Source organism: Nyctereutes procyonoides, unplaced genomic scaffold (assembly GCF_905146905.1).
Source record: "Nyctereutes procyonoides isolate TBG_1078 unplaced genomic scaffold, NYPRO_anot_genome, whole genome shotgun sequence".
In the NCBI taxonomy this organism is placed as follows: Eukaryota; Metazoa; Chordata; class Mammalia; order Carnivora; family Canidae; genus Nyctereutes; species Nyctereutes procyonoides.
The window spans coordinates 27,526,313-27,541,352 of NW_026575122.1; the positions used below are offsets into that span (position 1 = coordinate 27,526,313).

Here is a 15,040-nt window from a genome sequence, read left to right on the forward strand (position 1 = left end):
TTTGTATCATTCTGGCCTCAGAGGAGTTGGGAATTACCCCCTCTTCTATTTCATGGGTATACATGGGTATTCCCATTGGGGGGAAGTGGATATTTTCCTCCTTCAATATTTGAAAGAATTCACCAGAAAGTCAAGTTTGGCATTTTCTGTCAGGAATATATGTAGGGGCACCTGGGTGGCTCAGTTGGTTAAGTGCCTGACTCATGATTTCAGCGCAGGTCATGATCTCAGGGTTCTGAGATTGAGCTCTGCCTGAGGCTCTGCACTCAGCACAGAATTGGCTTGAGATTTTTCTCTCCCCCTCAACCCCTCCCCTGACTTGCATGTGCTCTCTCTCGAATAAATAAATCTTAAAAAATATATATATCTATAGAATCTGTAGTCACATCATTTCTCTCATTCCTAATATCAACAATTTATGTCTTTTTTCCTCATCAGTCTAAAGATTTATCAATTATAATTGATCTCAGAGTTAACTTTCAGCTTCACTGACTTTCTCATTGGATTTTATTTTCTTTGCATTGATTTCTTCTCTAATCCTTTTTCATTTGTTTGAGTTTCACTTGCTATTATTTTTCTAGCTTAAAGTGGAAGATAAAGTCCTTGATTTGAATTCTTTTCTTTTCTAATATAGACATTCAATGATATAATTTTCCCTGTAAGTACTGCTTTACCCAGAAATTTTTGTTTTCATTTGCATTAAGTTCAATATACTTTCTTTTTATTTCTTCTTTTTACATTTAAACCATTTTGTCTTTAAATAGATTTCATGGATTCAGTATATGGTTGGATTAAAAAACTGAATCTGATCAGGGTAACTGACAATTTATAATGAGTGTAATTATCAATATTGTGGTTTAAATCTACCGTCCTATTGTTTTGTTTTGTTTTTTTCTATTTGTCCCATTTATTCTTTGTCTCTTTGCTTCCTTCTTTTGGATATTTTTTGTGGCTACATTTTATCATCTTTGTTGTTTTATCAGTTATGATCTTTCCTTTTTATTGTTGCTATAGGGTTACAGCATACATTCTTATCAGTCTACTTTCAACTAATCTACACTATCTCACAGTGTAGTATTACATTAGAACTTTAGAGTAGTATGCTTACATTTCCCTCCTATCCTTGATACTGTTATCAGACATTTCGCTTTACTTTTATTAACCACACAATACCTTGTCATTATTTTTGCTTTAAATCATTAATTACCCTTTAAGGATAATTTAAAATGAAAAAAAGCCTTTTATTTGTTCACATATTTACCATTTTTGGTGCCCTGGTTACTTTTCATAGAAACATATTTCTATCTGGTACCATTTTCCTTCTGTCTAAAGGCATTCTTTAATATTTCCTGTAGGGCAAGTCTGCTTGTGATGAATTCTTTCAGGCTTTCAAGGTCCAAAAAAGTTTTTATTTCATTTTTGTTTTTGAAAGATATTTTTGCTGGGTATAGAATTCAAAGTTAAGTATTTTTCTTTCAGTACTTTAAAGATGCTAGTTACTCCACTGTCTATGAATACTATTGTCTTTCGTCTTCTGTCTTTTAACTTTAGCTGCTTTAAGACCTTTCCTCAGCCACAGGTTTTAAGGAATTTGATTATGATGTGTTTTGGTATAGTTTTATTTCTTATACTTAGAGGTTCATTGAGTTTCTTGGGTCTCATTTGTTTCCCTCTCTCTGGAGACACTGTCCTGTGCTGCCAAATATCTAATATTTGAAAAGAGTCTCATATTTTGTGTTTTTAGAATTTCAAATGGGTAAATCCAATCCCTATTATTCCATTGGCCAGAGGCAGAAGTTCATTTCAGGTATCTCATTTTTACCATATACAATTTTTATTTTTTGTATTTACTTAGCTTTTAAATTCCATGATAAAAATGTTTCATCTATACATATAAAGTTACTAAAATTGTTTTATTTATCCCACCTCTTTAAATACACATTATGTGCATTTACAGAAAAAGGCAATTGGAAAACATTAATGGACTTAAATACAGCATGTAAGCAAAACACACTTACGTTTTCTAAACCTGTTTGATGATGATATACAAGGAAACTTGTTACAAATCATAATGCTTCCAATAATCTGTCAGGAAAAAAGATCACATTAATACCCCTTTACACTTCAACACAAACATATTCTCTGAGCCACCCTGGGAAAAAGTAATATTTGTTTTTATTCCCTGAAGTGATTATTAGTAGGTTTACACTTATTAAATATATCCTTAAAATTTTCGCCACTTTGGAAAATCATAAAGTTAGTAAGCTAGCTAGATTTCTTTTTTATTGAGTCAAATAGAGTACAAATGTTGTATATAAGGTACATAGTTTAAATCTTTGGGACAAGAGACTACGAGAAGATAAACAAGCCAGTAGACCTTCTATTCTTATACCACTAAAACTGTAGATCATAGCAGGTAGATGTATATAGCCACCCCATTACCAGAGAGATGTAAATTCTTCTGACAATTAATCTTTCTAAATTTTGTAGTAAGGTCAAAAATATAAAAACATTACACACAGCACACAAAGAATTACAGAAAGTTAATGATATGAACCCTGAAACAAAATAATCCACCCTTCTCATTTGGAAGGTAAGAAATGAAACTAATACTATAATGCTTAGGATCTAATATAAAATTTTCACTGATTTAAGTTGAATTATATTGATTGAAACTTTACAGAGTAACTTTGCATGGTATTAATTCATGAGATAATCAGTAGATACACAGCTCTAGTCAAGTCTTATAAACCCCTAAACGTTTTCATAGGTTAAGTGAAATCAGCTAAAAAATACCAAACAGGAGTAGAGATTTGTGAGAAGTACAAAACACATAAATGCAATAGATATATAATGTAATCTGTGCAATTCAAAATCCCCCCAAATTCCTTATGAAATGTACAAGTAATAAATAATAGTCATACTTGACTTGATATCAAGTTAACAAAATAATGACTAATCAACCTTGTGTTTTACTAGTCAATTGCTTAGAAACACCAACTGCCACTTTAAAATTACCTTTACCATAAAAATAGAAGGAATATCAAACTCTTTAATCATCAAACATCCAAAAAAATTTGGAAGGCAATTGTCAATCAAAAATATTATCTGTTAAAAAAAGGTGATTAAAAAACATACATAACCTATTTTTTTTTGCACAATTTTCTTTTCTTATGAAAAAGGGCACTTAGTGTATAGCTAAAGCTTTCAGAAAATAAAGATCCTGTTGACTTTTCTATTAGGCAGATGACATGTTGTACAGTTTTTTAATATAAAAATATAAATATTTTTGAGTCAGTGAAGGTGAAATAAGTGGTTGGTGTAAAAAATCCCATCACCATTTTACTTGAAAAAAAAACTTTTTTTCCCCCAAAGACCATGAAAACAATACTGATTCCAGGCAGTTCTGTGTTGCCAGAAGCTTCCCAAATTATAAAATACTGCAGTATTCAATGAAATTTCAAAAGTGGGCCCGTAGTCTTTTGTTTTCTTCTCGTAGTCTTTCAATTTCAGCCACTAAACCTTCATTCACTGAGTATCTTTCCAGCAAAGAGTGCATTTCATTCTAGAAAAGGGGAAAAATGCTTTTGAAATCATTGGTATTTCACATTTGGCAAGCAAGCTGTTTTACATACATTCAGCTATCATTTCTGTCATGTTCAATTAACTAGCTGAATGGTATTTCTTGTACTTAACCATCCTTACTACTTTGTTAATATAAATGAAAGATCACTGGTAAAAGTTATATATTTGGAAGGCTTATATTTACAAATGTGGGAAACTTTTAGCTTACTTATTAAAATAAACAAACAAACAAACAAACAAGCAAGCCGTGGAAAAGTAGCCTTAACCAGAATAAGTTAAAAAGGGTGACTAGTTAAAATCTCTTTTACTTATTAAATTTCTAAAACTCCCTCTTTATTTATCCTAACAACTAGATATAATAAAGCAAAAACATATGACTTTTTAATGGACTTTTTAGATCCACAACTCTAAACTCACTTAAATAAAATATGTCATACTTACCAGCTGCATGTGAAACTGTTTAATCATCTCCACTTGCAAATTCACAATGTCCCTATGGCATGCTTCTCTAAGGAAGAATGTAAAATACTTGGTAAAATTATAATGGTTTCACCAATTCTAGATCATTCAAAAAACTGGCTAAACTTTTCTCATTGTTTCAAATTATTGGATGTTAGTAATAATAATACTAATAATAAAAAATACCAATGCACCTAGAATTTATTTACTATGTACTAGGCATTGTTCCTTGTACTTTAAATGGAAGAACTTATTTAATCTTTACAATTAGGTGCAATTATTACCTCCATTTTACTAATGAAGGAATTGAGCCATAGAGCAGTTAAAACTTATCTAAACAAGCAGCGAATGTTGGAGCTAGTATACAAATCCCAACTGTATACCTATACAGTTTTCATACTACACATTCCTTAATGTAGAAACTGTCATCAAAGAAAGACACAGGTTTATAATAATTATATTATTATATTATAATAATATAGGTAATTTACTAGGTTACAATGTTTTAACTATTATCAATGTTTTGGCTATTAAGAAAAATACTTCCAGTAGAATGCTGAAGGGTTATTTTGGTGGTTATACTATAGGTTACACTATAAAAGTTTACACTATAAAATTAATTCATTCATGCCTACAAAAGAATACATGAAAATTATGAAGTATAATAATAAAAGAATCAGTTACCCACCACACAATTTATGAGCTAGAACATTACCAAAATTACAGAAGCTTCCTCTGTGCTCCTTTCTGACTCTATCACCTAACATAGAAGAAGCCCAGGAAAGAAGTCACTATTCTGATGAATTTTGTTTAAAAAATGTTTTTAAAAAACTGTGTAACATAGAAGCTGCAATCAATATATTTTCACTATGCTTGGTTTTGAGCATTACAAAAATACCACATCCTATTTAGTACTGAGTAGTGTACATTTAAGAAATTAACTCAATATCATGTTTTCATTATTCATATTTTATATATTTGTAAGCCACTGATTTGTATCAGTGTACAGATTCTCCTGTCAATTGACATTAGGATTTTAGGATTGTTTTCACGATCTTACTATTACAATGTTGTTATAAACAATCATATATATAATTTCCCAATCCACATGAACCCATATCTGTAAATGATATACCCAAGAGTAGATATGCTGAGTTAAAGGTATGATCCAGATGTATCCTTACTTAGTTTTACAAAATAATGCAAAATATTTGCGAAGTGGTAGTATCAGTGGACATGCTTGTCAGTAGTATAACACAATTCCTCTTGCTCTGTATCCACACCAAGATTTGGTCTTGCCAGATTTTTTACATTTTCCCATCTAATGGGTGTGAAAAATCTGTTGCATTTTCAGTTCTCTGATTAACTATAGGATTCAACATCTTTCCTGATGTTCATAGACCATTCCTCTTCTGTGAAATGCTTGTCCATGTCTTTTAACCTTGCTTTTCTATTGAATGTCCTTTTTTAAAAAATATTTTATGGATATCCCTGCATGGCTCAGTAGTTGAGTGCCTGTCTTTGGCTCAGGGTGTGATCCTGGAGCCCCGGGATCGAGTCCCACACAGGGCTCCCTGCATGGAGCCTGCTTCTACCTCTACCTGTGTCTCTCATGAATAAATAAATAAAATCTTAAAAAATATTTTATTTATTTATTTATTTATTTATTTATTTGAGAGAAAGAGCACAAGCAGGGGGAAGGGCAGAGACAAGCAGACTCCCCACTGAGCAGGAAGCCCGACACGGGGCAGGATCCCAGGACCCTGAGATCATGACCTGAGCTGAAGGCAGACATTTAACTGACTGAGCCAACCAGGTGCCCCTTGAATGTCTTTTTTTCTTTTTCGTTTCTGAGAGTTCTTTACATTATCTGATCCTTTGTTGGATATATGAGACCTGCAGATAGATTTTTGTCCTTTCACTTTGTTAATGGTGTCTTGTAATGAGTAGTCCTTATCAACGTTCTCTAATGACTGACCTAACAACACAATCAAATTTGCCAATCTGTTTTTATTGGTAGTGTATCCTCTTATGTTTTAATAACTTTTCTACCCTAAAGTCACATATAAATTCTCTTACAATGTCTAAAATTTCACCCTTTAAACTTTTATGCTGGGTAGAATTGATTTTTTTAATATCAGGGAATAGGGATCTTTAGTTTTCTCTATCATATATCAGATTTCTATATATGCCCAGGTTTTGCTCTCGTCCATTTGATTTCTCTGGGCAATTTGTCCATCCTGTGCTAATGCTACACTATTGTAATTATAGCTTAAAGATTAAGCTTACCCATCTGACAAACAAGTCCCCTTCAACCTTGTTCTTCTCTAGAGTGTCTTGGTTATTCCTGGATCTTTTCTTCTTTCACATAAATTTTGAAGTTATCCTATCATCATCTTCCAAAAAACACAGTTGGGATTTGATTGAAATTGTACTCAATCTACAGACCAATTTAGAAGAACTGACATCTTCATATCTTTCCATTTATTTAAGTGTTAATGCTTACTAATAAATTATTAACTGTTTTTCTACAAACATCTTTACCATCTTTGGTCAGATTCATTCCTAAGTATCTTACTTTTTCTGCTACAACCATAAGTTTTTTTGTTTTTTAATTCTCTTCTGCTTTCAAGTATGACAAAAGCTGGATTTAAAACAAATAAACTGGGGGCACCTGGGCGGCTGAGTCGTGGCTGCTTTCAGCTCAGGTCATAATCTCAGGGTCCTGGGATCGAGCCCTGAGTTGGGCTCCCTCCTGAGCAGGAAGTCTACTTTTCCCTCTCCCTCTGCCCCTCCCCATAGCTTGTGCTATCTCAGTCTCAAATAAATAAATAAAATCTTTAAAAAAATAAAACAAATTGAAAGCATCAAAGAACCACTAAGGTGGTCAGGATCTGAGGGGCTATGGTCTTGCAAAGAAGGGAAGTTGGGTACGTAAGCCCCACATTTACCTCTGCTTTTCCCTCTGTGGGAATGTGTTTATTATACAGTTTTCCCTCTGGGGAAAAGAGGCTGAAGTGAAAACAGAAGCCTGGAGTTTGAAAGAGTCTCACTGGGTTGGGGAGTGCTAGGGTTTGCGACAGCAAAGCAGTCAAGGCTTCAAGGTACCAAGAAGGTACCTGCAGAAAAATAAACCTAAAACTGCAATCTCCCCCTCAAGATATCTGTTGACTCCTCAGCAATGTCTATACTGGGTTAGACGGCAGAAAAACAAACATAAAGCAGCAGCTAGGGTAGACAAAGATTTTGGCAGCCTTGTGATGCTGGGGAAATAGAGGCCAAAGTTCAGGACCCACCAAGGTAAAAAGACCCAGTGAATACTCCAGATATTCAGTTGGCATTGTAGAAGGGCAGAGACTAAACGCTAGGAATAAAAGGCAAATCAGAAATAAACTAGCCCTAAGAAAACCTGAAAGCCAGCAAGTATAGGAACAAAGTGATGTGCCTGCCAGAGGAAACTGGAATCTTCTTGAAAGATAATAAAAGTAGACCCATAGACTTCTGCTTAGGAAGTAATCTCTCCAGCTCTCAGAGTGAGGACAAGGCAGATAACCTATAAAATCATACATTTTTAAATTCAACTTGAGAGTGCAAAGAAATCTAAATGAATGAAAGTCCAGAAAATGATGAGTCCCTCCTAGAAGCGAGACCCATGGCTTTTCATCCTCAATAGAGCAGGGGGTGGAGGGTTGGACAGTGGCTGTTGATAGGGTCGGGAGAACTAACTGCAATTTTTATAGGTTTCTGAAGGCCAAGTAGGATTGGCACAACAGTTTAGAATCAAACAATTTAGAATCAAACAGTTTAGAATCCAAGGAGTCCTAGCCACAAAGACAGTCTCCGTCCACTCACTAACTGTTTGCCACAGGCCTTCGCTGAGTGCTTAGGTAAACAACTAGGGGAAGGGCAGGGGGCTGAGAGAGACACGGTAGGGCAGAAATGCACAGGGCCTGTGAAGTCCACGGGCTGTGGAAACTGAGAGTAACCTGCCTGAAGCACTCCAGACCTTTGTGCAGATAGCAGCCTCCACAGCTGAGGAAGGACAGCTGATAGAGCCCCTCCACACCTCCTCCGTTCCTCCACTGTACGGTGTAGCTATGCAAGACTTACTGTAGGTTGAAATCAGAGTGAGTGAATTTATAGAAACCCTTTGAGCCACTCTGGGTCTGCACTGAGTCCCAAGCAGGGGCTGCCTATGGTTCATGGAGGGGCAGAATAGTTGAGAGCAGTCCTACTCACCCCTACTCCCCAGGTGCAGGTAAGTATGCAAGACATGCTGAAAGCCGAAGGCAGGGCAGCACTGTCTTTCCCAATCTGCCCCAGCACAAGAGCTGTCTCCCTTTCCAGCACTGCTTTACTCACACTATATTAAGGTCAGCTGTACCCAGACAATTCTCTTTTGCCACATTTATACATTCCTGAAAAACCTCATATTCTTTAAAATTATATATTGAAAATAGCAGGACTAGATTTTAAAGAATGTAGTGTGTGTGTAACAGAATATTATCAGCCATAAAAAAAGAAAATCATGTACTATGCAATATGCAACATGGACAAACCTAGAGGACATTACGCTAAATGAAATAAGCCAGTCACAGAAGGACAAATACTGAATGATTCTACTTATATGAGATCTCTAAAACAGTCACACTCATGGAAGCAAAGAATAGAATAGTAGGTATCAGGGGTTGAGGAGAACAGGAAATAGGAAGTAGCCAAATGGCAAATACAAAATTTCAGTTAGTCAAATGAGTAATTTTTAGGGATCTGCTGTACAATATTGTACCTAAGGTTAGCAATACTGCATTGTAGAGCTAAAATTTATTAAGAGGGTAGATCTCATTGTAAATGTTTTCACCACAATAAAACTAATAGAAGAAAGAGAAAGAGAGAGAGAGAGAGAGAGAGAGAAAGAAGAAAGAAAGCAAAGAGAGAAAGAGAAAGAAAGAAAGAAAGAGAGAGAGAGAGAGAGAGAGAGAGAGAGAGAGAAAGAAAGAAAGAAAGAAAGAAAGAAAGAAAGAAAGAAAGAAAGAAAGAAAGAAAGAAAGAAAGAAAGAAAGAAAACGGGCATAACAGGACTTAAAGAAAAAGGATTGGAGCAGACTACCTAAAATTTATGCAACCTTGTAACCAGAGAGAGCATTAATAAAAACAATTAAACCCTAGTAAAAATACTAGCATAGTTTAAATAATGAACAATCAATGACTAATTGATCAATAATCAATAATGGATTAATCAATAAACAAACCCTAGTAAAAATACTAGCATTGTTTAAATGGTGAGGTAATCAAGAGGTAAGAAAAAAGAAGAAAGGATTGGGGCTGTCAAGGATGGAGGCAAGGATAAAATATCCAAAGGTGGGGAACAATCACAAAATAAGTCCTTCCAAACATTTTGTGTTTTTTGGCACAAAGCCAAAGCAGGTTAAAAGGAAGGGAACAGGAAGAGATGGGCACTGACAGGGGGTTTGCTGCCTTCAGCTATGTTCATATACTTTGTCTTAGCAACTGTTATGTGAACCGACACAATTCCTCACCATCGTTGTCATCACTGTCCTATTTCCCAGTCACAAATGAATTAATCCACATTAAAGAATACATACCTTAACCGGACACATTGTACCTACCATAATTCAACTATAAGGCCTTTGTGGGCAGATTACTTATATTTGTATCTCTAGTATGCAGTACATATACTAGGCATGTTGTAAATATCAAAAATGACCAAAAATGATTATCTTACTTTAAAAATACACTGTTAACATGCAAAAATATTTTTTTCAAAACACTTCTTTAAAACAGGCTCTCATATGGAGCCCAATGTGGGGCTTGAACTCACGAATCCTGAGGTGAGCTGAGATTACCTGAGCTGAGATTAAGAGTCAGACATTCAACCAACTGCACCTGTGCAGGTGCCCCAAAAACACTTTTTTTAAATTTTTTTTTTTTATTTATTTATGATAGTCACACAGAATGAGAGAGAGAGGCAGAGACATAGGCAGAGGGAGAAGCAGGCTCCATGCACCGGGAGCCTGACGTGAGATTCGATCCTGGGTCTCTAGGATCGCGCCCTGGGCCAAAGGCAGGCGCCAAACCGCTGCGCCACCCAGGGATCCCCCAAAAACACTTTTAACATTTAAAAGAAATGCACCAGGGCACCCAGGTGGTGCAGTCAGTTGAGCGTCTGACTCTTGATCTCAGCTCATGTCTTGATCTCAGGGTTGTAAAATTGAGCCCCATGTCAGGCTCCACACTTAGTCCCCACCAAGTCTGCTTGAGAGTCTCTCTCTCTCTCTCACTCCCTCTACCCCTCCTGCTTGTGCTTTCTCTCTAAAATCAATCAATCTTAAAAAAGAAAAAAAGGAAAAAAGGAACCTGCACCAACAAAAGCTGTACATCTTAACTAGCATTGTTGCTCAGATATATTCCAAATCAGAGCAAGAATACTAAGTAACTACATGTCAGAAAAGGAAAAAACACACACAAAAGATTCTAATAATTGAAAATAGCTTCCAATATATATTGAGATGATAGGTAAAAGGAAGCAACAGTGTTGAACACATTCTTAGCAAAAAATGTTTTATTCACTATTATATTCTGATGCATTGCTTCAAAATATTCAGAATTCCTTTAAAAAATTCCTTCTCTACTACATTATTACACATAGCATACTTAACAGGTGATCTATAAATATTTCAGGTAAGAATATCATTGGGAATTACCAGAATCTGTTCAAATTTTGATGATAAAAAAAATCCATGATGGCAGCCTGCCTGCTACACTGCCCTGCCAAGCTATCTAATAATTGCCCTAGGTAAATGTACTTTTTCCTGGATGATATTCAATAAATTCAGTACAACAAGATCAACAAAACTCATCATGCTTTCTATTGCTTTTATGAACCCCAAAACCTAGGTAAAAGTAGCAACTGTCAATATTACTTATGGTTCTGGTTTTACATCTAATAAAAAAAGCCAGGTAATGTCTAGATAGAAAGCAATTTCTCAATTACTAACTACCTGAAGTCATCCAATGTCTCCTGTATCATGTTCTGAATAAAACGGATTTGAACAGATGTCAATGGTGCATTTGGCCGATTATTTCCAATGGTATCAGCTATTTTTTCTGAGAGTGAACTGGCAACTCCAGCAGTGACAGAGGATGCTATCTTTGGATCTAAAATAAGTAATGGAGAAAATATTAATAGTCAGCTTAAACTAAGAGACATCAAACATTTGTAAGTAAGATTTGGCATGAGAAGACTTGAAAAACTGGTAAAGAACAGTGTTCCTGTGACATTTAGAAAAACTCACTGTCTGGAATACAAATATTAGAAACTTTCTATGACATTATTTCTAATAGTCATATATATATATATATATATACACACACACACACACACACACACACACACACGGCCAAATGTCTAATATAATAACATACGACAGAGGGATTAATCTTGAAGAATCTTAGATATCACAAACTAGATAAACCAAGACTATTAAAAATAAACAGAAGGAATATAGGAGTAAAGTACCGCTACCAGCAAAGCCCCAGTGTTTATACTAATGCAATATATCCACAGAAACTTTAAAATATAAATATCTATATAAAAGAGTTACTTTTATACAAAGAGTTTCTATAGATAACTTGTATAACTGAACCTAATATCCCATTAAATGTGATCAAGTTTTTAGGATCTATGGCATGAACTCTACACAGGACTTCAGTATGGATGGCAGGGGGGGGGGGACAATTTCAAGTAGTTAATGACTCATTTTCAAAGGGTCCTACATTATATTCCTATTTGTATCATATTAGATCAAGACCCTTATACCTTGGATTGAAAATCAAATTCACACCAAGAGTATCAAATCAATGTCGAGTTTAACCATTCATATACATGTCATTGTCCTCTAGTAAGAGAGTCACAGTAGACAAGCCTCGTCATGATCACTGTTTATTTATCCCTTCAAGTTAAATGGTGGGAGTTCTCAACTTAACACTTTCAAATATCAGGAGGTTTTATGTACTTACTTGGAGTTGAAGATCCAATGAGGTGGGGTTCATATATGAACTGGGCTTCAATTTCTTTCTCTGGCTTTTCAAATTTCTCAGGACTTCTTGTTTGGTTAGATGACGGAGAGGTATTCAGATTTCCAGTTTCAGTACCAGAAATCAACTTTGCAAACTTTACATTTAAAATAAACAATAGATCAATTCTAGTGTTATCATTATTATATACATAACTTGTATCTACTTTTCTTTTTTCTAGCAGAGTCAAAAAAACGAAGAATAAGAAGGGATATAGAAGGAAAAGAAACTGCTAGAAAAGAGGCAAAATAAATCAAGTTTACTAATTAAAAATAATTTCAATGATAACATGATAAGGAAAAGCTCATTTGCTAAGCATCTGCTTTTGTGTCACTGAAAATGACACACACACACACACACCAAAAAAGAAAATCCCCAAACTCATGTGATAACCAGCCAGAAATATTTAAAAAATACGTCAGAAGACATTTTTGTACTTCTTAAATATCTTTTCAGTATCATTCTAAAAAATCAATATGAAAATGTGACAGACGTGGCCTTGCTGGTAACATCTGGTAACATCTGTCCATTCTAAGCCCTTACTTGGCTATTTTGGATACTGTATTATAGCAGAAGGTAATGAAGATGTATACATTCTTAGCACCACCAATTAGCTCTAAGACTTAGAGTAAATGACTTGACCAGTAACTTGTGCTTTCTGCTGCAATGGAAATAAATTCTAAAAAAAACTCAGGTATGAACTAGGTCAGGTACCTTGTCTTAGAAAAAAAAAAAAAACAGTGTAAGTTTGTATCTGCTGTTACCACCAACATTTCCATAGACGGATTTTCAAAAGTATTTAGTTTTTAACATGAGACTTCATGATTTAAGAGTATTTTTCTCCCTGATAGGTGTACAGCACTGTCAATAATTAGGACGTATCCCCCGACAGTTGCCTGCTTTCTCTCTCATGATGAGCTTCATCATATGCTTGCTACTAACAAAGGCACACAGTGAGCTCAAGTACTATTTTTAGGCAGATACCTGTTTGAGGGAGTCCTTAGGTTCCTGTTTTCCCAGATACACTTTCTTAGATTCAGCTGTCAGATCATGATTTTCATTTTCTTCCTTCCCTGGAGATCCCATAAAGACATTAAGAGGACTAGAATGCAATACTGAAGTGCTTGAAGCTACTGGATTTTTTCTTGGAGGAAGGATTGAATTCAATTGTGGTAGAAAATCAATGGCTGAAAAAGAGGAGAAAAAAACTATTCGCATATGGTGGTTTTCCTCAATGTTGGATATTTAAGAAAAGCACTTAACATGACCGACAGGTTGATATGGTAGAAAGACATGCAATCTGGATTCAGGAGGCAAATTCATTTGTCAGCTCTACTCCTTACTTGATGTATACAAAATCTTGGGCAAAAATCACAAAACTCTTGTTTCCTGATCAGTAAATGTCAATAATGATATCCATCACCCTGAGTGGTGAGACTAAAGAGAGATACTATGTAAAACCACATTGAAAACTGCAAAGCCTAATGAATGTTTTAGTTAATATCATTAGTTTTTGGCAACTGAAAATTGTTAATTTGGTATGTATCTGTAGTTTACATAGGTAGTCAGCCTCTAAGATGACTCTGAATGATCCCTGCCTGCTGGCATGGATCCATGCTCTCATGTAATTCCCTCCCTTTGAATGTGGGCAGGACTTAGTAACTTGCTTCTAACAAAGAGAATACAGCAAAAGCGGTGGGATGTCACTTCCAAGATGAGGTTACAAATGCGCAGTGGCTTCCATTTTGAGTGCTGTCTCTGACTATCTCAATTGAGGGAAGCCAGCTGCCATGTTGCTAACTGCCCTGTAAGAGAGGTCAACATGGGAAAGAACTGGTATCTTCTGCTAACAGCCACATGTATGTGCTTCGAAGAAGATCCTTGCCCAGTCGAGCCTTGAGATGACCGCAGCCCTGTTGACATCCTGATTAAACCATCAGAAGAGACCTGAAGCCAAAGGCACCCAGCTTAGCTGTGCTCAGACTCTTAACCCAGAATTATGAGATCATAAATGTTCTTTTCAGTTTCAAAATGTTGGGAGTAATTTGGGGGCATCTGGGTGGGGCATTCAGTTAAGAATTGACCCTTGGTTTTGGCTCAGGTCGTGATTTCAGAGTTGTAAGATCAAGCCCTATGTCCAGCTCTGTGCTCAATGCAGAGTCTGCTTGAGATTCTCTTTCCCACTCTCTCTAATCTTCCCACTCATGCTCTCTCTCTCTCTCTCTCTCCAAAATTAATAAATAAACCTTTTTTTAAAATGTTGGGGTAATTTGTTACATATCAATAGACAACATAATATCACTTTTAATTTTCATAAAAATACTTCTCAATAGTTCTTACCATCTTTGCCTATGGACTCATCACCTCCCTTGTTAACCACAGCATCTATAATAAAATTAGAAAGTCAAATTTTTAAAATTGTGAAAAAGAAGCCATAGCAACTTAAGCTTCCTATTCATTCCCCAGAGAGTTAGATTTTAAGAAGGGAAATCTGAGTGAAGTTACAGCTGAGACTCATAAACTTCATTTTTCTTTCTTTCAGCTTTATGCATAGCAACAAATATGAAAAGTAATTCTATGGTATAGCATCATTTAATGAGACAGCAAGGTATACTAGAAAAGCACTGCAGAAGGAGGCTCCAGAAATCTATAATACAATTCTCGCTATACCACTTAATAGTTTTATAACCTTAGACAAGTCTTTAATATAATTAAACTTCAGTTTCTGCATCTATATAATGAGAATAACATCCTGATGATCTCATAAGATTGTTTTGAGGAGCAACTGAAACAACATAAAAATAGTCTGTAAGCATTACAATGATATAAAAAACAAGAGTTTATTAATATTTATTTTAATAGCAGAATATGTATAAGAATATTCCAATACTATAATACTATT

The 15,040-nt window shown here is 35.2% G+C and overlaps 1 protein-coding gene across 2 annotated transcripts in view; it reads right to left on the minus strand.

The window, feature by feature from the left end:
• Positions 1-1,894: 1,894 nt before the first annotated feature.
• NEDD1 (NEDD1 gamma-tubulin ring complex targeting factor) overlaps positions 1,895-15,040 on the minus strand; it is a 46,749-nt gene continuing 33,603 nt past the window's right edge. For both annotated transcript variants that reach the window (XM_055336611.1, XM_055336609.1), the window contains exons 10-15: positions 14,479-14,523; positions 13,123-13,325; positions 12,082-12,235; positions 11,064-11,220; positions 4,027-4,093; positions 1,895-3,565 (exon numbers count right to left, since the gene is read on the minus strand). In XM_055336611.1, the coding sequence (XP_055192586.1) occupies positions 3,461-3,565; positions 4,027-4,093; positions 11,064-11,220; positions 12,082-12,235; positions 13,123-13,325; positions 14,479-14,523 (731 nt within the window). In that variant the 3' untranslated portion in view covers positions 1,895-3,460. The remainder of the gene's footprint in view (positions 3,566-4,026; positions 4,094-11,063; positions 11,221-12,081; positions 12,236-13,122; positions 13,326-14,478; positions 14,524-15,040) is intronic.